The sequence below is a fragment of the Phacochoerus africanus genome, chromosome 7 (assembly GCF_016906955.1).
Source record: "Phacochoerus africanus isolate WHEZ1 chromosome 7, ROS_Pafr_v1, whole genome shotgun sequence".
In the NCBI taxonomy this organism is placed as follows: domain Eukaryota; kingdom Metazoa; phylum Chordata; class Mammalia; order Artiodactyla; family Suidae; genus Phacochoerus; species Phacochoerus africanus.
This window is the reverse complement of record NC_062550.1, coordinates 67955935-67978464: the sequence shown is the minus strand read 5'-3', so window position 1 is coordinate 67978464 and position 22530 is coordinate 67955935. Positions and strand designations below refer to the sequence as shown.

General features: G+C 53.8%; 3 protein-coding genes and 1 long non-coding RNA gene across 7 annotated transcripts; 2 read left to right on the top strand and 2 right to left on the bottom strand.

Moving 5' to 3' along the window:
* Positions 1-1733: 1733 nt before the first annotated feature.
* On the top strand, positions 1734-6800 carry CD27 (CD27 molecule). Of its 2 annotated transcripts, XM_047787753.1 has the most exons (6): positions 1734-2240; positions 2422-2553; positions 5254-5406; positions 5605-5694; positions 5962-6075; positions 6305-6800. In XM_047787753.1, exons 1-6 carry the CDS (start codon positions 2108-2110, stop codon positions 6427-6429), a joined length of 747 nt encoding a protein of 248 aa, XP_047643709.1. In that variant the 5' UTR covers positions 1734-2107; the 3' UTR covers positions 6430-6800. The 2 variants fall into 2 exon arrangements, with proteins under 2 accessions (XP_047643709.1, XP_047643710.1); XM_047787754.1 differs by lacking the exon at positions 5962-6075 and having other exon boundaries at positions 1754-2240.
* On the bottom strand, positions 3535-8349 carry LOC125131317 (uncharacterized). The gene is made up of 2 exons (XR_007135889.1): positions 8216-8349; positions 3535-6049 (listed from the first exon to the last, which is right to left on the bottom strand). It is a non-coding gene; the product is annotated as an uncharacterized LOC125131317 (long non-coding RNA).
* Positions 6967-15518, top strand: TAPBPL (TAP binding protein like). 2 transcript variants are annotated; one of them, XM_047787751.1, is made up of 7 exons: positions 6967-7435; positions 8238-8453; positions 8596-8868; positions 11125-11466; positions 12301-12603; positions 14064-14153; positions 14347-15518. In XM_047787751.1, exons 1-7 carry the CDS (start codon positions 7375-7377, stop codon positions 14388-14390), a joined length of 1329 nt encoding a protein of 442 aa, XP_047643707.1. In that variant the 5' UTR covers positions 6967-7374; the 3' UTR covers positions 14391-15518. The 2 variants fall into 2 exon arrangements, with proteins under 2 accessions (XP_047643707.1, XP_047643706.1); XM_047787750.1 differs by having other exon boundaries at positions 6968-7435; positions 8235-8453.
* VAMP1 (vesicle associated membrane protein 1) lies at positions 8730-22135 on the bottom strand. Of its 2 annotated transcripts, XR_007135888.1 has the most exons (7): positions 22092-22135; positions 21709-21958; positions 18953-19079; positions 18653-18811; positions 17904-17955; positions 8974-9069; positions 8730-8862 (listed from the first exon to the last, which is right to left on the bottom strand). XR_007135888.1 is itself a non-coding variant. In XM_047787755.1 (6 exons), coding segments are annotated over exons 2-6 (357 nt in total). In that variant the 5' UTR covers positions 21711-21958; positions 22092-22134; the 3' UTR covers positions 15434-17475. The 2 variants fall into 2 exon arrangements, 1 of the variants encoding a protein (XP_047643711.1); XM_047787755.1 differs by lacking the exons at positions 8730-8862; positions 8974-9069 and adding an exon at positions 15434-17492 and having other exon boundaries at positions 22092-22134.
* Positions 22136-22530: the final 395 nt, after the last annotated feature.

The following is a 22530-nucleotide window of genomic DNA, read 5'->3' as shown; positions in this document are numbered from 1 at the left end:
AGCAGGAGCTGAGGTGACCATCACACCTGACCCAGAGGAGTCCGTGCAGGTCCCTGGTGCTGCCTCTCCCCATTCTGCCAGGACCTGCCCTGACCTCAAGGTACGGGGTGACATGCCTAGGTATAAGGAGCGGGTGGACCTCAGCCAATGTCCAGCTGCCGCCCCTGCTCCAGATAACCTTCTCAAAAGTGTCAGAGGTGAAAGGCTTCTATGGGCCTGTCTCTGGGGAGCCAAGAAAGGGAGAGAGCCGCTGGGAGACCATGTATTTTGGTCCCAGCTAGGGGTGGGGAGAGTCTGAACCCCGAAGAGAAAGTGGTGGTGGAGGACTCAGAGGGAGAGGTTAGTAGGCTGCACCCACAGGGTCTGTAGAGAAGAGGAAGGGCTGTCTGGCCCAGGGAGCCAACCCAAGACCTGCCAAGGCTCACCAGAAGTTGATGTAATAGCCCAGAAGGGGGAGTTCCCCGGTGGCCTAGGGGTTAAGGATCTGGTATTGTGACTGCTATGGCATGGATTCGATCCTTGCCCCTGGAACTTCCACATGCCAAAAGATTAAATATATATATATATATAATAAATAAACAAGTAGCACAGGAGGCAGAGAAGAGTAAGGGCCAGAAACTTGGCTTTCCATCTCCTGGGCAGGGGTACTTTAGAAGAGCCCGGCAGACCCTGCTCCCGCCCTCCTTCCACCCTGAGAAAAGTGATTGAGTAGAAGAGGGGGTGTAACTTGGCCTAGAGAACAGAGGCCTTCTGTGGGGAAGCCCAGGCTCTAGTGGAGGCTGTTAGTTCTCGGCATCCTCAATCCCCCCTTGGCATGTTTTTTCCTAAAGGTCCCCAGCCCCTCATCATTCTTTCAGAGTCTCATCCCTCCCCACCAGACCCCACCTCTCCATGCCTGCTTTGACATTCAAAACTAACAGTGAAGATATGGGCCATAATCTGGGGGTGGGGGCAGGACTGCTGCTGACAGCTCTCTGAGGAGGGGATTCTGGCACCCGGCCAGATACAGCCAAAAGGGTGGTTTTCCACAAGTAACCCTTCAGATCACATCCCTGTGTGGCTTGGCACTTGAGAGGGCCCTCCTGGAGAGTGGAGGAGGTTGGGAAAGAGCAGGAGGATGGAAAAAATGAAGAGGAAAGGAAACCAAAGAGTGAGATAGAGAACTGATCTAACCAGATGAGCCTACAGGGGTGTGAGGTTTTATGAGCAGTGTGGAAACAACAGTAGTTCTTCACAGGCTGGCAGGAAGGTTAAATGACCATGTGTGAGCTCCTAGCACACAGGCCGACAGAGAAGAGACCCACGCTCAAGTCCCTTGTTTGCAGTTCTGAACAATCCCTTAGCAAACTCTTTTGGCTGTAAAATCAGATGTCAGTTGGTGCAAGGCTGGTTATAGTTGTTATCCGCCCCACTTAAATAATCAAGAGTTTTGCTGCAGAAAGGTTGTACTTGGCAGTGATCACTGCCCCAGCCCTGCAAGGATGTTGTGTGGTTCTAGTTTCTTCCCCAAACCTGAACCACTCTGAATGGATCTGACTCCAAGAGTTTCTGATAAAAGTGTATGGACCTGTGCTCAGTCCTGGTTCCCTTCCTTTTCTAAACTGCCCATCTCTGTGTAAGCGGCAGTGTGGGGAGAGGAGTGGGGACATGCAGCTGTGAACAGGGGGGCAGTGTGGGCATCTCTGTATGCAGGTGCATGAGTAGAAGAGGTGGGTCGCTGAACACAGCCCACATTTTGTCAGAGGCAGGCGGAGACAAGTTAAATGCTTGGCGAGCGGAAGAGACAAGAGACCACGGAGAGACTGCTGTGATGGGGGCGCCTTTGAAGAGCGCAGGTCCTCTGACAGAGTTTGCCCTTTAATACTCTCCCAGCACCCAGCGCACGGAAAAGGGGTGGGGGCAGTGGCAGTGGCAGTGGCTGCATGAGTGAGAAACAGCCACAGTAGCGCTTCAACGGCATCAGAGGTCTGCCTGCCACCTGAGGGGGGCAACTCCCAGAAGACCTGCCTGGGTGGTGCAAAGAAGAGACACCAGCACCCAGCTGGGGAGGTGCCAGCTCCCCCAAGGCCACAGGTGGGGCACAGGAAGAACTTCCTGGGCAGGGGCCATGGCCCGGTCACCTCTCTGCTGGCTGTTTCTGGGTACCCTGGCAGGGCTCTCCGCTACCCCAGCCCCCCAGAGCTGTCCGGAGAAGCACTACCGGGCTCAGGGAAAACTGTGCTGCCAGATGTGCCAGCCAGGTAAGAGGCAGCCTTGCCAAGGGCCGGTTGTGTGGGGAGAGGGGACCAGGCTTGGGGCAAAGGGAAGCAGAGAGGGGTCTGAGCTCCAATAAGGAGAGGAAGCCTGAGGTGGCCAAGAGGCCGCACCTGAGGGTGGGCGCGCAGCCTTCTGCAGCCCTTGACCCTAGACCTCTGCTCACAGGAACGTTCCTGGTGAAGGACTGTGACCAGCATGGAAAGGCTGCTCGCTGTGATCCATGTAAACAGGGGGTGTCCTTCTCACCAGACCACCACAGCCGGCCCCACTGTGAGAGCTGCCGGCACTGTAACTCTGGTGAGCGTTTGGGGGAGCAGAGAGGAGGGGGAGTCAGAGCTTCAGCTGCTTCAAGACAGTGGCATGTGGAGCCCATGGTGGGCAATGGGGCGCTGATATAGTGGGGAGAGCTGTGGTGAAGTGACTCAGGGAAGCGGCAGGCAGAATTTGAGGCATTGCTGAGAAGGGGTCTACAGCTAATATCAAGGCAACACAGAGGAAGAAGTGGCTCCAGCACTAGATTTCAGATGAGCAGCCCCTCACTGATGAACTGGCTGCATTCTCAGTGCACATTTATTTGGAATTTGGAATACATTGTTCAAAGGATGTAGCAGTACCAGCCAGTGGACATCTTTTTTTTTTTTTTTTTTTGCCCCAAAGCCAATTTAGGAAAAAGAATGTGTATGAGGATTGTATTTTAATTTATTTTGTAATTTCATCTTGTTTTAAATTAAGAAATGAAATATCTGGGAGTTCCCATTGTGGCTTAGTGGGTTAGGGATCTGACGTCTCTGTGAGTATGCGGTTCCATCCCTGATCTCTCTCACTGGGTTAAGGATCCGGAATTGCTGTGAGCTGTGCTGTAGGTCGAAGATGTGGCTCAGATCCAGTATTGCTGTGGCTGTGGCGTTGGCCAGCAACTGCAGCTCCAATTCAACCCCTAGCCCGGGAACTTCCATATGCCACAGGAGTGGCCATAAAAAGAAAAAAAAAAAATCTACAGTTGTGTTATGAATACTTTCATTATTTCTCCATTTTAGCTAGAATTTCAGAAACTATGTACCCATGAACATAGATTAGCAGATTTAAAGTGGCCCCTTGGTAGCTCCCTGGTCACCTAGCAATTAAGGATCCAGTGTTGTCACTGCTATGACAATGGGTTCGATCCCTGGCCCGAGAATCTTCATGGCCAAAAAACTAAAGTGGCCTCTTGGAACAAATGTTCTCCAGCAGGGCACTTCTGAGGACTATTTAACTGAGCCACAACACTGCTTGCCTGGGTCTGATTAGGCATTTTAATACTGTACTCTTTAAAATAACTACAAAGTTTTGCCACTGCAAATCAATCAAATGGCAACATCTATAATACACAACAAGTATCCCCAGTCTATTTAACCTAGAAATATGATTGTTAATGGACACTTTTCTCTCCTTGGCAACAACCCTGGCGAGATTGGGATTTTTTAGTCAAACGCCCTCCTCACTCTGCAGGCCCCACTGGAAGGCCTTTTCCTGATCCTGAGCCAGTCTGCACTCCTTTGCCTGTGCTCCAGACAAGCCTAAGCCATGGACCCTCTCTGTGAGCCAGCCCCTCGATCCATCCCACAGCACTCAGGCATCTGTAAGATGGACAAGTGCCTGAAATCCCTGTGGAATTCTGAGCACAGATCACACGTGGTAAAAGGAACTCCAAAGTTTCTGGAGACTCATCACTGAAAACAATGACCCTTCACCCATTTTTAACCAATGCCCTTCTCTAATCCTTCCCTTCCCATCCCGTTAAGCCCCCTGGATCTTTGACTTTCCTACCCTTCTTATTTTCACCACCACCATTCCCTCTCCCATCACCACTCTTCCCTTGCAGATCCTTGGCTCACAATTGACTCACAATTCCTGGTAAGGCACAACTATGAGTCAGAATTCAGAAACAAGAGGCCATAGAGGCATAAGGAAGAGAAGGAATTTACACTCTTTCCTGACAAAAGGCAACTGCTAAAGAAATTGTTCGAGTTGATAGTAGTCTTTGGCATCCTTGAATGTTCCTTTTTGCACCCCTCTCCCACCTATCAGGGCTCCTGTCCCTGGGCTCCCATGAGTGCACTGCCCTAGGACCCCACCAGGCCCCCCACTGCCTTCCCCAGAATCACCCTTCTCTTCTCAACGCCCCTATCATCAACACAACTCACACAATGCCCTTCATACCCATCTCCCCCAGGATCACTGATTGGCAGTCACCTGACCTCTACATTGAACACAATTTATATTTTAAAGGCAAAGGATGTCAGTAATCAACTTTACTCTCTAGTACAGTTAAGTACCTATAGGGGACCACAGCAGCACTATTCCTAATTGCTAAAAACTGGAAACTACCCAAATGCACAATAACAGTAGGATGGATGAATAATTCGTGGCATATTCACACACAGTGGAATACTATACAGCAGTGAGAATGAAGGATTTGCAATCACACGCAATCACCTGGCTGAGTAAAGGCAGCCAGCCACAATGAGTACACACACATGATGCCACATATGTAGTTCAGAAACTGGCAGAACCAACTCATGGTTTTAGAAAGTCAGGCTAGTTGCTATTCTTGGGGGGATGGGAGGAGGCATTAGAAACTAGAAAGGAACACTGCTTTCTAAATTGGCGCCCATTACACCTGTGAGTCCAATTTTCCCAGTTCTCAAGCTTTACACTTCTGACACATGTACCTCTCTAAAGTATAATTCAATAAGAAATTATAAAAGCACTAGTAAGAGAGAAAATCATGTAAGCTGTTTCTACTTCTGAAACATGAATCTTCTAAAAAGCCCGAGTTTCTCTTAAATAACAATAACATGAGTGGCAAAGGCACTGGGTGACAGTGAGGGAGGGGCAGGTCTTGGGGTGGTGGGGGAACCGGAAGGACAGCAGGTCCCAGGAGGTGGGCCTGGGATGGGGCTGGAGGAGTGGGGGAGAGATTAACCTTGTGTGTTCCTTGGCTTCCTCTGTCACTAGGTCTTTTCGTTCAAAACTGCACCCTCACTGCCAACGCCAAGTGTGCCTGCCCTGAGGGCTGGCAGTGCAGGGACAAGGAGTGTACAGAGTGTGATGGTCCAGCCCAGGCCCCAGGCCCACACCCACAACCCTCCCACCCACCTTATGCTGAAGGTAAATTCTCCGCAACCCTTTGTTTAAGGGTCCCACCTCGACCAGCACCCCCTCTCCCAGGCTCAGCCCCGTATAAATTGCCAAGTCGGCTGTCGGCCTTCCCATCTCTGCCTCCTTAGTAGAGAGTGACTGCGGCCTTCAGCCTAGCCTTGTGCCCTCTGGGCCCCCTGCAGCCACTCATCTGGTCTCCTTTTCCAGCAATACCAGAGGCCAGGACCAGCCGGTACACTCAGACTCTGGCTGACGTCGTGCAGGTTCCTGTCCCAACTCTCTCCACCTACTTGTCTTGTGAGTTTTCCCCCCACTCCCCACCCCAAGAGAGCGAATACAGACAGGAGCGTCCAGGAGAGAAGCCAGCCAGAAAGCTCCTAGGGGCAGGATAAGAAGAAGAGGCAGAAGCAGAGCCCAGGGATTAGGAAAGGATTCAGTCCATTGCTAGGAGTAGGGGAGGAAGGTGGGGAAAGGGAAGAGGCAAGGGTGACAGGAGGGATGGGCTGAGGAGAGTCTAGGGCTAAGCCCTCCCAAAAACCCCCTTGTGGCCCCTGCCCATCACAGCCCAAAGGTGCAGCTCGGAGTGCATCCGCATCCTTGTGGTCCTCTCTGGAGTGTTTCTTGCTTTCACCGTAGTCGGAGCCCTGTTCCTCTATCAACAAAGAAAATATGGATTAAGTAAGAGACAAAATATAGGTTCCTGCACTGCCCCCCTCCCACCCACCCACCATCTCGGCTTTGCTACCCAATTCGGAACCTCACTGAACCAGCTCCATCTTTACTACCCTGTTGCCTCTCTTCCCCTCCTAGTAGCTGGGGCCCTGCGGATAGCCCGCCTTTGCTCACCTAGGCACCCTTCACCCCTCCCCCATTACGGGCCAACACTCATCCGATTCTCCCTCTGCAGACACCGGAGAAAGTCCAGTGGCGCCAGCGGAGCCTTGTCCTTACAGCTACCCCAGGGAGGAGGAGGGCAGCGCCATCCCCATTCAGGAAGATTACCGAAAACCAGAGCTCGCTTCCTACCTCTGAGCCAGCGCTCCGCGGAGGAGGAGCCATCACTGCCATCAAGCCCGAGCTTCCATCCCACCTCACCCGCCATCCAGGGGGATCGAGAGCTGGCACCCCCAATTTCAGCACTACCCCTTCATCAGAACCCTTTCCCGTGTGCAGACTTGGGAAACTGGCCAATGTGCCTTTTCGGGACTGGTGTGTCGAGGACACAGGGGACGAGGTGGAGGGGTGGGGAAGCAAGAGCCCGGGTGTGTCCCAGCCATCCAGCTTGCACCCTGTGCTGCAAGAGGGCTGGGGCTCCAGGTGGAAAACACACCTTGGCCTACGGAAGGCCAGCGCGCTATACCGCTGACCTAGAAACAGCGAAATAAAGTGACAGACGGCAGCTGCCCAGGTCTCCAGCTTTCTCGGAAATTTCAGTCTCCAAGCGCAGGCCACGCCCAGCCGCCCTGCAGACCCGGGACCCGGGGGCGGAGCTTTCGCCCGCGCGGACGCTCTGAGGCCCGCGGTAAGGGGCGGGCAGGTGGGGCGCCCAAAGAAAGTGAGGGCGGTCCCTGCTACCGGGGAACCTGCGTCTGAAGTCAGTTCCTCCTTTCGTCCACCCCGCCTACCTTCTGTACTTCTGTCTCCACTTTCTTGGGATTGGTGGGGAGTAAAAGGGCGCACACAGTGAAGCCAGGTCCTGAAAGCACCAGGGGACTTTTTTTGCGGGGGCGGAGGTGAAAAGAAAGGAGAACGGTGAACAGGCCTTTGGCTCCAGCAAGAATGGCTCCAGCCAGAGGCAAAGGCAGCCACGGTGACTCTGCCTCAAAGTGAAAGCGAAAGCCAAGTAGGCGGAGAGAACAGAAAGGGCCAGGCAGCCGACCAGGCAGGGGTGTTTGGAGCCCCTTCTCCAGCTGGGTCCTGGCCAGCGTGGGGGACTGAGGAAGGGCAGCGGGGGAGAGGGGCCTGAGAGCAGCCCCCATGGGCGCGGAGGGATGGTGTCTGCTGCTCTGCTTGCTTCTCTCCCGGGTGGCAGACGCCGGTGAGTTGGGGGCTGGCTGGTGGTACGTGTTGGGCTAAGGAAGCATTGGGTGGCCACCTTCCGTGAGATCCCAAAAGGGGAAAGGAGCCGGGGATGGCTTCCAATCACCGTCTAAGCCCAACAAGTGGAAGGCTCCGCAGCTGGTAAGCGGAAGGAACCAGTTGTACTGGGGAGAGGCTGAGAACTCTAGGGAGAGGGCCAAACGAGGAAGGAGGAGCCAGATTAAGAAGCAAAGGGCCTCTCAGCGGATGTGGTGGGGCCGCTGTCCTGCAGGGGGAGGGGGCTGGCCTGGGAACAGGCACCTTCTGGGGAAGAAGGGGGCCCCCGCCACCTAGAAGATCACGTGGGAGGGGCTCCCCAGAGAGGTGGGGGAGGGCACCTGTAATGGCACTGAGCTGCCACCCTGGAGGCGGGGTGAGAAGTTGAGACGGCTGCCAGCGCCCTAGCAACCAAAACCATCTCCTCTCCCAGTGGCAGTTTTGCTCATTTATTTGCTTTTGGTGAGAACTGCTTTGACTGAAGAGATAGTTTTTCACTGATAGTTGGAAATAAGAGTTTCATAAACCCCCTGAGCAAGGCAAATCCAGGACTTTAAATAATTCCCACCAAGAAGTAAATACCTGGAGGAGCAGGTGCTTCCCAGAAAGCTGGTTCTGGGTAAAAAAGAACAGAGGGACGTGGAAGCAGCTCGGAAGCGGGAAGTTTACCCCTTGATGATTGGACAGTTTAGGGTGAGGGGAGCAAGTATAGAAGTAACTTTCTGGACAAGAGGGTGCTCACCCCAGCCTGTTCCCTGCAGTAGAAAGGCAGTGGCGGGCAGTGGATGTGGTCCTGGACTGCTTCCTGATGGAGGAAGGTGGGCACCGTGGAGCTTTTGCCAGCAGTGGGAACAAGATGAAGGCCTTGTTGGTGCTGAAGCAGGCGCCAGTGCCGGATGATGGCTCCCTGGAAGGCCTCACGGATTTCCAAGTGGGCACGCTGGCCAAGGACGACCCGCCCATTACCTTCGAGGCCTCAGGTAAGAGCCCTCCACCCTGTGTCCCAGCCCTGGGCTCCTCCAGTTCCTAGACCCAGTTCCCAAGGACAGCCCCCCATACCTGCTTCCCGTCAGCCCAGGTGTTCTCAATCCAGCTCAACCTCTGTGCTGCCCTTCTCACCAGTGAACCTGGTGCAGCTTCCCCAGGCCGAGGCCTTGCTCCATGCTGACTGCGGCGGGAAAGAGGTGACCTGTGAGATCTCCCGCTACTTTCTCCAGGCCAGGCAAGAGGCCACCGTGGAGACGGCAGCCTGGTTCATCACCAACGTGCAGGTGTCTGGAGGGGGACCTAGCATCTCCATGGTGATGAAGACTCTCGGGGATGCTGAGAAGGGGGCTGCTCTGCATCCCACGCTGAATGTGCCCCTGAGCCCCCAGGGGACTGTGCCAACTGCAGGTGAGAAAATGAAAAGTGGCAGAAAGTTTAGGGTTTTTTTTTGTTTTTTTTTTTTAAGGGGTCAGAGATGAGGGAATAGTAGGAGAAGGGAAGGGACAAGCCCACCTCCATGCACATTTGTCATCTCAGGGTGTCCCCTAGGCCTCAGTCCTTTCTTCTTAAAGACCCCAAATGGGGATAATTTTCATCTCACTGGGTGGCCTGAGGACATAAGACATGTGATGTTCTATTCTCTCTTTTTTTTTTAATGGCCACCCCTTCGGCATATGGAAGTTCCCAGGCCAGGGATTAAATCCAAGCCACAGCTACGACCTATACCACAGCTGTGGCACTTGGTCCTTTAACCACCGCACTGGGCCAGGGAGTTAACCCTCACATCCACAGTGACCTGAGGCGCTGCGGTTGGAGTCTGAACCCACTGCACCACAGCAGGAAATCCTGTGATGCTCTGTTTTTATATGCTGCCCACAGCCATCTTTTTGAGCTGAGCACCTCCCCAGGGAACAGCTCCCCTGGTCTGGTGCATCAAGATGATGAGAGCAGAGCACAGGCACACAGAATTTGTTCCTTATTAGTAAAACCCGGTCCTTGCCCTCTCCAACCTTGCATATCCCTGAGGGCATAGGAAATTGAAAACATGATGATAGGTTTCTCCAGAATTCATTGAATCCAATTCTTTTGCCTCCAAGAGGAGACAACCAGTCCAGAGGAGTTTAGGGGCTTACCCTCCTAGTCTTAGAAAGCTCCAGATCACTCAGGCTATTCTGTGGTCCAACCTAAATTTATCCTGCTACATCAGAAAAGAGCTCCTTGGAGTTCCCGTTGTGGCTTGGTGGATTAAGAACCCAACTAGTATCCATGAGGATGCAGGTTTGATCCCTGGCCTCACTCAGTGGGTTGAGGATTCCACGTTGCCACAAGCTGAGGCATAGCTCGCAGATGTGGCTCAGATCCCATGTTGCTGTGGCTGTGGTGTAGGCTGGCAGCTGTGGTTCCAATTCAGCCCCTAGCCTGGGAACTTCCATATGCTGCAGGTGCGGCCCTAAAAAGAAAAAAAGGGGGAGTCCTCACGTCTGTCCAGTGTCAACCATAGTCCTAGCATGGCTAGGCATTGCTCCCTTTCATTTTTGAATATTTCAAACCTACAAAAAAGTGAAAGAATAACATAATACACACCTGTATACCATGCACCTGGATTCACCAACTGAATCCTCCTTAACATCTTGCCTCATCCCCTCCTCCTCCCTCCCCCCTTGCCATGTATTTCCCACCTTCTTAACTAATTGAAAGTCAACTGCTGACATAGCTCTACACTTGATCCCAAATGCTTCCATGGATGGCATGTCTTAGTTTATAATCAAAGACAAAAATGTTCTCCATAATCATAAAACCGTCACCTCAGCAGCAGCCCAAGGTGGGGAGCAGTCTACCCAGGGTGCAGGCCGTACGAGGGTGCAGTGTGCAGGTAACTTAAAAGCATATTCTCACCGCTCTCCCTGCCCTGGCAATTCTGAACCATCTCAGTGATCGAACATTCCCCCTTGCCAGGGCGGGCTGTCCCCACATCCCCGGCCCCTGATCGTTATACTTATGCCTTTGAAAACTGAAAGAATAACACTCTCAAATATAAAGTCCAAATTCCACCTTCTCCAGTTGCCCTTGTGTGGTGTCCTATAGCTTTTGGGGGTGTGGTTTGGTTTTTGAACTCCAGGATCCAAACAAGGACTGAGCCTTGCATTTACCTGTCGGGACCCTTCAGCCTCCTTTCCTCTGGAACAGTCTTCAAGGCCCAGACGTTTTTGAGGCCAGGCCATCATCTTGTAGATGTCTCACCATTTGCATTTGTCTGACTGTTTTCCTCATTAGCCTGAGGTTCAGCATGTTTGGCTCAAGTACCACCACTGGGTGCTTTTTTAAACTCTGACTCCTTTAGTCTCCTCAGAAGCCTTGCCCCAAGCAGAAGGAGCTTGGCAAACACTGACTAGCTTGCCCAAGGTCAGAGAGCAAGTAAATGGAAGAGCCTGGCTTCAAAAAGCTTTGCCAGCTACTCCAGGAGTCCCTACCTGAGGATCAACAGTAACCCATAATTTTGCATGTGTATTCTTCTTGTGCAAGAGGTGAGTGACTCCAGAATAGTTAAGTGTACTATGCTGTACCCTGCGACACTGCCTCTCAACCCGCCACAGCATGCCACAGCTGAGATCAGGTGGCCTCGAGGACGGAGAGCCCACAGTCACCTCTCTTTTTCTCCCCCAGTGGAGTTCCAGGTGACAACACAGACCCCATCCTTGAATCTTCTGCTGGGATCCACAGCCTCCCTGCACTGTGGCTTCTCCATGGCCCCAGGCTTGGACCTCACCAGCGTGGAGTGGCGGCAGCAGCATGGGGGCAGTGGCCACCTGGTGTACAGCTGGACCACCATGGGGCAGGGGCAGGCCCAGCGGGAGGGCGCCACCCTAGACCCTGAGCAACTGCTCGTGGCTGGGGACGCCACCCTCACCCTCCCCAGCCTCACTGTGAAGGATGAGGGGGCCTACATCTGCCAGATCACAACCTCCCTGTACCAAACGCAACAGATTGTCCAGCTCCATGTCCAAGGTAAGGCCAGGACAGAGTTATCCCTATTGGGGGTGGGGTCAGACACAAGGACTACATTCCCACAGCCCCAATGCCATCTCCGACCTGGACGTGCAGGTGGCATCAGACTGGGTTTCCCATCACACTCTAGGATAATAAATTCCACTGCGACTTTCCCAGCCCAGGACTCTGCTGCCCCACCCTGGCTGGTTGTCTCCAGTCACCCCCGTCCTTTTGGACCACATCCTAAGGAGGAGCAGTTGCAGACCAAGGAGGGGCTGGGAGTGGTCCTGACCAGGAGGACTGTTTCAACACCGACAGTCTTTAAAATCACTGGCTTGGGAGTTCCCGTCGTGGCACAGTGGTTAACGAATCCGACTAGGAACCATGAGGTTGTGGGTTTAATCCCTGGCCTTGCTCAGTGAGTTAAGGATCTGGTGTTGCCGTGAGCTGTGGTGTAGGTCACAGACGCGGCTCGGATCCCGCGTTGCTGTGTCTCTGGCGTAGGCCGGTGGCTGCAGCTCTGATTCGACCCCTAGCCTGGGATCCTCCATATGCTGCGGGAGCGGCCCAAAGAAATAGCAAAAAGACAAAAAAAAAAAAATCACTGGCTTGTAGTGATGCTAAGAAGCAAGCCACCCTTTGGTTGATTTCGCTGCTATGTTTCAGTTCCCCGTCGAAATTATGCCCCTTGTGTCCCACATCCAGGGTGGACCCCTCACCCCCTCCCCAACCCTGGCACCCCACTGAGGAGGGAACTTCAGCCTCCACAAGCTGCTCTCATGCTCAGCAGGAGAGGAAGACTCTAGGCTCCTCTGCTGTCCTGGTGATGCCTCTGTCACTCCTTTCTTCCAGCTGCCCCCAAAGTAAGACTGAGCCTGGTGAATGAAGCTCTGTCACATACCCTCATCTGCAGTATCACTGGCTATTATCCTCTGGATGTGACAGTGACATGGATCCGGGAGGAGCTGGGCGGAGCCCTGGTTCCAGTCTCCGACGCCTCCTTCTCCAGCCTTCGGCAAAGTGCAGCAGGCACCTACAGCATCTCCTCCTCCTTGACAGCAGATCCTGGCTCTGCGGGTGCCACTTACACCTGCCACGTCACCCACATCTCCCTGGAGGAGCCCCTTGTGGCCAACACGTGGGTTGCCCCACAAGGTAAGGGAGTGCCCTTCTTTCCCCACCCCCATACTTGGGTTTGCAGCTCCTGCCCCCTGGCCTTGTTCTGCATCCCATAGTCTCAGCTTCCTCCCCAAGGTGGCTTCCTCCACAGCTCCCACCACACATCCCACTGCAACTTTATTACACCCCAGATTCAAGTGTACCAGGCACTGCTGAGAGCCAGAGACCAGAGCTGAACAATTCTTCAGCCAGAGAGAGAAACCAGGCAGTCAGGGAAGATGACCTGGGAGGCGGAGGGGATGGGACCTGCGAGCCAGGTGGGCTGGCTCCGGGGGGAGGGAACACTGGGACAGGAGGGACAGCACATGCACAGATGTAATTACAGAGCTGCCTAAAAAGAACTGGGGGACCTGCAGGCTAAAGACAGGGGTGTGTGGAAAGAGGGGAAGGTGGCCAAGAAGCCCAAGGACTGACTGCATTAACTGAGCAGCTATATCAAGCCAGCATCGTCCTGAGCACTCAGCTGTATGCCCGCCGTCGACATGCCTCCCATTTCAGAGAGGAGTAAACGGCACTTAGAGATGTTCAGCAACTTGCTCGAGGTCACCTGCCTAGTCAGTAATAAAACTGAAAATGTGGGAGTTCCCGTCATGGCGCAGCAGAAACAAATCCAACTAGGAACTCTGAGGTTGTGGGTTCCATCCCTGGCTCGCTCAGTGGGTTGAGGATCTGGCATTGCCATGAGCTGTGGTGTAGGTCGCAGATGTAGCTCAGATCTGGCGTGGCCGTGGCTATGGTGCAGGCTGGCAGCTGTAGCTCCGATTTGACCCCTAGCCTGGGAATCTCCACATGCCATGGGTGTGGCCCTAAAATAAAAATAAAATAAAAAACTGAAAAATGTGAAAAATAGGCAGCCTGATTCTCATTCAGCCTCAGCCTCTTACTGCTGTTAGTGGGCAAATACTAGAACTTGACCCGAGGCCACAGAATGTCATAAGATCTTATACCACAAAGAATCTGCACCTGGAAATGCAGGCATCCAGGTGGAATGAGCGTTACCTGGTGGCTCAAGAGACTAGGCTTCCCCAAAACAGGGTTTGTGCCGTAGCTCCTGTCATCCCCCAGCTGTTTAGAGAATTCCAGTTTAACTGTCGACAACTAATCTAAACAAAACCTCTCCTGCAAAGCAACTTGAAAATGTGTTGTCCTGAGGTGGGAAGAGGTAGAGAATTCTGTGTGGAGTAACACAGGGACATGCACCCTGAGCAGGTCCCAGTGCCAGTGTGTGCCTGGTCCCTGGGTGAGAGCAGAACACCTGACAGGAACCCCTCCACGGGCATACTCACACAACACGTGCGAGCCTGCAAGTACGCTCGTGTGTGTGTGCACACACACATACACACACACACACACTCTGTCCCTCCTGCCGGGACAGACACTGCAGTGAGGGCTCAGTATGATTCCTGCCCACTGATTCCTGTCCACACTTCTGTCAGCCACAGAGCAGGGGATGGCCTTTGGAGTCCTTTTTGCCAGCAGCCTCTTCCTCCTTGCCCTGCTGTTCCTGGGGCTGCAGAGACGCCAAGGTAAGAAAGAGCCCGGTCGCTCCCGGCTCTGGCCCTGACCCTCCTCACTTGGAGATCGACCTGCTCCAGACATCGCCACCGCAAGCCAGGGATGAAGCCCAGGCGTCCCACCTCCCAGCCAGCCCTCCGCAGCCCCCCAGCTCTTGAGGGTCCTCAGCTGAAACCAACGTCGTTCCCTCCTGTTCTCTCCTAGCTGCCTCACCAAAGCCTGCCGAGACCCCGAGGCACTTTGGGTAGCCACTCTCCCGCCTTAGACTTAAGAGGCAGTCACATTCTCCCAGGAGGACTCTCAGCCGAGTCCCAGAGCTCAAAAAGGCCCAAGAATGGTATGGAGAAGGCACAGACCTCTGGCTCTGGGTGTCTGCAGGCCTCAGCCTTCCTTCACTGTCCTGGACTGATGGCATACAAGGGAGAAATGTGAACTGCTGAGAGGGTGGCAGAAAGGCAGGAGGGTGGAGGTTGAAACACTGAATTCGAGGTGGTAGAAAAAGGTAACAGAAAAAAATTAAGGAAGAAGCAAGTGAGAGACACTGAGGCAAGGGGGCGGGTGTTGGGCAACCACACACAATCACTGAACTCTGTCCAAATCAAAGCCCCTCATGTCCTCAGAAGCAAAGCCTTTCCACTTTCCTGTCTTTTCCACACTGAGCCCCCCTGCCCCCTGCCAGCCTCTTGGACATGTGAAAGGAAGACACACGCCCCCCCCCCCCCCCCCCCGCCAGAGGCAGCCCTGGGGCCCCATCTCAGTTGCTCTGTGTAACCTTGAGCTGGGACTGAGGTCCTGCCCCTTTGGACAGTTGCTGGGCATTTCAGGACACCTCCAGACCCCTCACTCCCTCTGCTGCAGGGGAGCGGTCTCCCTGAAGTCATTCCTAAAGTAGCCCTGGCCAGTGCAGTGGAACTTGGCAAAGGCCGCTGTGTGCAAGGACTTCGGGGTGCAGGATGCGTCCACTGCACGTCTCCTCAGGGCCCAGCCCAGCAGCTGGAGGGGGGAGGTGGCAGATGTCTGAGGGAACCCGCAGGTGTTTGTCAGTGAGATGCCCGCTCGGCTTCCTGCCCTGGCTTCCTGTCACCCACACCTGGAAAGCTGGGCTGCTTTAGGCACCAGCGCTGAGAGCCTGAGAGCGGAGACCACTTCCCCTGCCTACACCCAGATCTTTCATCTCAAGAAGACTCACAGCCCACATAAGCTGCCCTTCCGGCCTAAGGCAGCATCAGAAAGAATTAGAAACAACACCCCTCCCCCCCAATCACTCCAACCCAAACAACAGCCACGTCAGTTGAGTGGTAGGAAGTTGTAAATTTTTTTTCTTTTTTTTTTTTTTGCCTTTGTCCAGAATACATGAAATTGGTAAATATGCCACATGCCTTTGGTGGAAGTACTGTTATCATTCTATACAAGTATGAGGCCAGGATTAGGAAAAAAGACAGAGGGGATGGCAGACACACAGTGGAGCCCCCACATTGTCTCATGGCGACCCAAAGGGCTGTGGGGCCTCAGCTTCGTGACAGCCAGGCCCTGGGTGTAGCTGCACATCTGTTCATGCACATGGCTGGTGGGAGGGAAGGGGGACAGCAAAGACACAGGAGAGGGCACAGGGCAGGGCGAGAGAGAGAGAGAGAGAGAGAGAGTAGAGGGGCTGATGTCCCCAGAAGAACAAAGCCGACTACATCTGGGAGCCTCAGGGACAGAGACCAGGGGTGATTCCTGTGATGGGACGGGGCAGGCCAAGCAGGCAGGTTTGCTCCAGGCCTGGGACACATCGAGGACAGTGGTGGTTCTTCTCCAGCAGTGACCCCCTGCATCAGGCAGGGGGAGCCCGGAGGGGCCCGTTGGGAGGGCACACTGACTGCCTTGGTCCGGCTCTTCCGTCCGCCCAGGGGGCAGGACGCAGGGAAGGTGGGACAGGGTGTGGGGAGGGGAGAGATGGGTCTGCGTCCCGAAATGCTGCTACATGGAAAGCCCAGCCTTGGCCTCCTCCTGCTGGAAGGAAGAGGGACCTGGGCGGTCCCCCTTCTCTTCCCTGCCGGCTCCCCTCCCCTCAGACCTTTTCCTGAAGCCCAGCACGGCCCTGAGACAGACTAGGCAGCTCCTGTCCTTGGGTCGCACTGTCTGTGCCAGAAACCACGCAAAGAGGAGGACAGGAAAGGGGGCCACATGGAACTCAGGCAGGGGCACTCTGGAAGGGGAACGTACAGTGGGAAGAACAGAGGCCGCTCCAGATGAGAGGGCCCCGCAGCGGTGCAGCAGCCCACAGCCTCCTTCCCAAGGCTGGGTGGGCGGGAGTGCTCAGGAGCGGCCCAGCCTCAGGAGGGGCCTCACCCCTGTCTTTGGCAAGAACCACGGGTGGTGTGGAGAGAAGGTGTCCTGGAGGCTCCAGGGCCCTCACCTCCAACAGGAAGGGAGGGACAGGACCCTCCCTAGCAAGAGGGCTCTTGTGAGCTTCAGTGGCTTCCTCTGAGCTTGGTATTTTCAAGTTCGGCCCTTGACTCGCTATTTCTCTATAACTAACAGGCATTCTCTCCATATCTATGCCAATAACTAAAATGAAGGGAGAGTCTCAAACTTTGGCTAAATCACAGTATTTGCCACCCTCACAAACAAACAATGCTGTGGGAACTGCGGACTGGAGCCCCTCCCAGCTACAAGCTTGTGGAACTGCTTCTGGGATGGGAACAAGGGTCCTGGGGTCTCGTTATCCATACGTGTCCTCCACTTCTCCGGAGGATAAGATAAAAGGTTGTGATATCCCTGACGACATAGAAAATCCTGGACTAAAAGGTGAGAAATAATGGTGAAAACCAGGTTTGACTTTCTACCTGCCACACTGGCCTTAGGGCCCATCCCAGGCTCCCCTTCAGGCCTGGCCCAGGAGGAGAGCTCCAAGTGACCGGGACGTCCTCCCAGTTGTCCCCAGTCTCCACCAGCCAGCAACCTGGCCTCCCCTGCCAACCCCTCAGGCACCAACACGCTTCTCCTGTCCCTGTCTTGGCCCCTTCCAGGGCATGTCACCTCAGCTCCACCCCTTCCTGTCCTGTGGCCTCCAGCTCTTTTTGGCTTTGGGGGAACTTGAGAACATGAGAGGGTAGGAAGGAGACGCCAGCTGTTGCTCTTCAGGTAGTTACTTCAAGACTGCACCATGAGCAGCATTTCTAGTGTCGCGGGACCGAGTGCAAAGGAAAGCAACAGAAAAGGAGGAGTGGGCGATGGAGGATCTGGGGCTGGGATGGAGGAAGGCGGATGGGGAAGTTCCAGGGAGAAAAGAGGGAGAGGGATGTGAGTTTGGATGGCAATGGAGTACAGGGAAGGGGGGGCACATTCTCAAGCAAAAAAGTAAACTGGACACAGGAATCAGGAGGTCCCAGATGGAAAAGAGAAAGAGGAGAGAACAAGAGGGCAAATGACATCAGGTTACTAGACATTCAGCTGTCATTGTAGGTGACCCCTCCCCAGGGTCTCCCTCCATCCCAAGCCGGTGACAAAGAGCACAGCCCCACCTCCTCAGGACAGGAGGGACCACCTCCCCCCCGCCAGTCTCACGAAGGGTAGGCTTGTCCATCCAGGAAGTCCCTCGTCTCAGCCCTTCCTCCCTCCCGAACCAGGTGATGACCCCCTGACCCCGGCAGCGATGTCCATACCTCAGTGAGAGCAGCCCCACTCCCCAGGCAGGCAGGCAGGCAGGCAGGCTGGGAGAAGACTCCGGGACCTTCCCACCTCTTCACCCCACCAGCCACCTCAGCGATACTTACTTACAATAACTACCACGATGATGGCACAGATCGCTCCCAGCATGATCATCATCTGAGGAAACAGTGACACGAAATGAGCCCTTGGATTTGGGGAAGGAGGAAAGGAGCCAGCACTAGCGATGTGGGAGCAGCATGTCCTCTGTCCTGGGGACAGTGGAGGAAGCCACATGTCCCCCGGGACAGCTGAAGGCCTTCCACTCCTCGTGCTCCCCTGTCAGACAGTAAACCCCTCACCACAGCTGAAGCTTCTCAAAAACTTCAGAGGGTCTGCAGCTTGGTCCTTTTTTCCTAGTTCTGCTGCTTTCAAAGGAACGCCAGTGAAGGTACAGACTTTGTCTCTTTGGTCAACTGGTTTAGTTTTCATCATAAAGGGTTCTGTTCATTCCCCAAAGCTGCAGGTATTTAAATATATATCTGCCGTAGCTAGCCATTGGGTCGAGGTTGGTGTGTCTGAGGAAGGGCCAGATGAGAATTTTTCCAGGGGTCCTTTGGGGAAAAGAAGCTTGTCTAACCCCTCTGAACTCCTCAGGGTTCTCCTCCCCTAGGGAGTGGTTCTGAGTACGCTAGCCTCCTCTGGTGGCCAACTCGGGTAATGCAGCTCAAGAAGGTCTGTGCAGATTTTCTCCCAAGAGTCGCACAGAACGCAGATCCTGGGTGGTGAGAGGGACGGAATATGGAACCCAGGGTTTTTCCTGCCTTCTATGCATCGAGGCCAAGGAAAAGAAAAGGGAGAGGACGAGAACATTCACCTTGCAGTTTTTCCACCAATACTTCCTCTTTAGCTTGGCAGCGCTGCTCTCAAATTGTGATGCTCCTGCCTGCAAAGCGTCAGCTCGGTCATCCAGCTCTGACAGCTTCTGGTCCCTCTCTAGGACCTTATCCACATTCACACGAATGATGTCCACCACCTGAGGGGGGCGCAGAACAAAGGTGCTAAGCTCCCCGCTAGAGCAGGGAAAAGAACAGCATCTGCCCTGAGTAACTCTAGGATGCCTTGCCTCCAAACATCCTTGATTTGGAAACTCTCAGAGAAAAAGCTATCCACCTACCTCCTCCACTTGTGCCTGAGTCTGCTGTAGGCGTCTGTTACTGGTCGTGTTAGGAGGAGGGCCAGGGGGACCCCCACCTGGGGCAGCCCCTTCTGCCCCTTCGGTGGGTGGCTGAGCTGGAGCAGACCTGTGGAGAGAAGTGCACAAAGTGACCAAGACAAGAAAAGAATCATGTGCATTCTCACCCCATGCCAGCAAAGCAGTGGTGACAAGGTTGTACGCAGTCAGAAGGGATTCCAGCTCCTTGGCAATACCCAGGAGGGGGATGCAGCAGAGAGGCCAGAAGTAAAAGATGAAAGATGCTATAACAATTTGATGGGGCTCAGGGACATCCAGGCTGACATCAAGAGATTTCATTTGGGCTATCCAAATTCAAACACCATCCTCTGGCACAACGGCTGCTGGGACAAATGGGCCAGCCTTGGCCTAAATGCCATTCCTCTACCTCTCAGAAGCCTTTCACGTGAAGTCAAACTGGAAAACTCCAATCCAGGTTAGGAAAAACGTCCACAAACGACTGACCCTCAGGACAAGCCTACAGACTGAACAGCTCCTTTTTGCAGAGCCTGCATATAAAAAGAAAGGCCAAGCTAACAGACTCTGCTTATGGGGAGCTGGTTATGTTTCACACAATGATTAGTATATGATGGCCCCTCTAGGACAACTTGGAGAATCACCAAAGGCAAGGCCTCTGTCAGTAGAGTGAGTCAGGACTGTTTGCTTGCCTTGTTTTTGCCAGAGAAGACTGGGGTTTCACTTAGAATTGGGGGGCCAAAGCAATTGTATTGTGAGACTGTTCCAAGAATGACAGGGACAGGAAGCAAAAACACTGGATGTGATCCTCAGTGTACATGCATCAGAAACATTCTGTCCCTTCCTTTTCCAGATTTGGCATCAAGTCCCAGGAGACTCTCCTAGTTCTTTATGTGCCAAGGAGAAATCTTGGTTTACACTGCTATACACAGAGACCATGCTCTCTTCCCCTTAGCCTTAGGGGGAGAATAATCTGGTGTGGGATCCTCAACATAAACTCCTCTCCAGGCCCCAACACATGGAAGTTAAATTCACCCCCCCCCCAAAGAATTCCCAGAAGTCTAACCTAAGACATGAGATTTTCTCTGCCAAGGAACCCACAGGCAGGAGGGGGACCTCTCAAATTTGATGAAGAAGAGAAATGACAATAACTCCTCAAACAGAAGCAGAATCCCACAAAACATACCTCATAGCAGCAGTCCACAAGTGAATGCGCTATGGATGAAACCATCACAAAGTCACCAAAAAGGTAAAGCCTTGACTACTCACAATAGAACTAATGCCCAGAAGTTCCTCCTCTCTACTAAGCAAGTAAATTTCAGCCTGAAAGGATAGAGAATAACTTCTCAAAGAGGTAATACTCCCAGATGACACCTGACTCATCCCCACTAAAAGAAGCATCTCCCATTTCCCTCTGAGGCACAAAGGAGGCAAAGGAAAGCCATGGAAGCCACCAGACTCCTCTGCTCCTACTGAGCTAAGCAATCTAGGTCTCTGACTAAAAGTGGAAAATTCAATGAGTAGGGAGCAGGCAGTGTTTGGTCCTGGAAGCAGTCCAGGCTGGTGGCACCAATGACAAGATTAAGGTCAGAGACCTCGTGATGCCCTTCTAGTCACCAAGTTTTCCCCATCTCCTTCCCACATGGATGCTACTGGGAACCAGTCGGCTGAGATGATTCCCCCTCCCCCAAATGAAAACCTATGGAATCCTAGGGCTTGGCCAAAAATGCACAGAATGTCATATACAGTTAAAACTGTAGAAATCCAATAGAGAAAAGGGGAATTGGTTATAAAGGATTTGAAGGGACCATTTCACTTAATAACTTGTAGCGAGTTGGGAACACTCAGGAGTAGAATATCCGGAGATAATTATAACCCTTATGTAACGTAAATAAATCTGTTCCCTTTTCTGTCACCAAGAGAAGCATCAAAAATACATCTAGGACCAGACCAGGACTCCAGGAAAGAATGGAAAGTTCTTCATTTGTCTAGCCCTAGTTCTTCTTCAAGGTTTTGGAATGGGGGTGATGTTGAAGATGATCAGAAACTAAGTTGAATGTGTTGAGGAAAGGGGTTGAGGGGATCCTCAGCTGTTTCTCTTCCAAATACTTGGCTAAGACTCAATAATAGGAAAACATCACCTACACGGGTGGCCTTGGGATGAGTGGCTGCTTGGAATCACATGCCTCTGCCCCTTGAGTCTTTCTGAGCTGCTCACCTGGCGCCAGGGAACTGGCAGGTAAGTTTCTGGAGCTTTGCTCACAGCCAAGAAGAGTTGGGGGGTACCCAAGTCAGAGATTGCAGGACAAGCCAAGTTACTAACTGGCAGGTGCACCCATGGCCATGACTGTCTTTCTAGAGGCCCTAAGTACAGCTTCAACCAACAACAAGAAAGGGTCTGGGGTAGGCCCCTACCCGGTGTCTCGACGCACCATCTTTCAACAGAGACCTGACTGAGGAGCCCCACAGGCGAGAGAAGAGGGGGAGCGAAAGTGGGACCCCCGCGCCCCTGCGCCGCCCGTGGGATGCTGGCTGGAACTGGTGCAGGAATGAGGTGCAGCCTCCCTTCCCCAAGGGTGGCCCGGCCCAGGGCTGGTGCGCGGCGGTGGTTCCCCGCGTCGCTGCAGCTGCTGCAATGCGCCATTTTCGGTCCCGCAGAGTTCTGCGCTGGGGGTGAGAGTTGGCAAGGAGGTGTCGCGCCCCCCACACCAGAGTCAACTCACATGTCTCAAACAGAGGAAGGAGAGGTCTGTCTCCTCTCCGGAGGCTGCGGCGTGACACCCGGTCAGGGAACTCTGCGGTGAAACCGACGGCAACGCCAAGCTCCTCCTCTTGCTGACCACCTGGAGCTCTAGCTGCGGTGGAACTCACTGCAGCGGCCGCTCAGGCCCCAGTCTTTATTAGTGCTGGCCACGCCCCCGGATCACGCTGATAAACCTGTGGACCAATCCCCGCCAAGAACAGACGCCAGTCCTGAAATGAAGCGGGGAATAAAGCCTACAGTGCCCGCCCCTGGAAATTCGCCAGTCACAGCTCTGTTATCATTCGGACCCGGAAAATGAGCGATGCTGGGAAGATGTGGCCAATACAACTGTGGTTTGCTTACCTGTCTGACTAAGCGACAGGGATGGGTGGAACTATGGCCAGCCTCCTGGAGGGTCGGCTCCAGCAGTTTGAGTTGGGCTTTTTTGGTGCCTCCAAGCCAATCGCTGAGCAGTTCCTCGGTCCGGGCCCGCCCACGGCCCGCGTCTCCAGCCAATCACGCCGTTTCCGCCTACAGCGGCGAGCAAGTTGGCGCGTGGCGGCGGGGACTCCCAAACCCTGGGAGGGGCAGAGGTTCGGTTGTCTGGGCACCGCCCAGGTGCTCGGACCTGGCAGGCCTCCACCCCCAGTCTTTGACAGACAGCTCTAAGGAGGCTATATCCATCAAGGCAGAACCGCAGGCTCCCCGGGCCGCTGGGCGGCGGGGATCCTTACGACCAAAGTAAATACTTTGGAGAGCTCGGTTCACCGGTTCTACACAGCCATCAAGCCCCTCGCTCAGT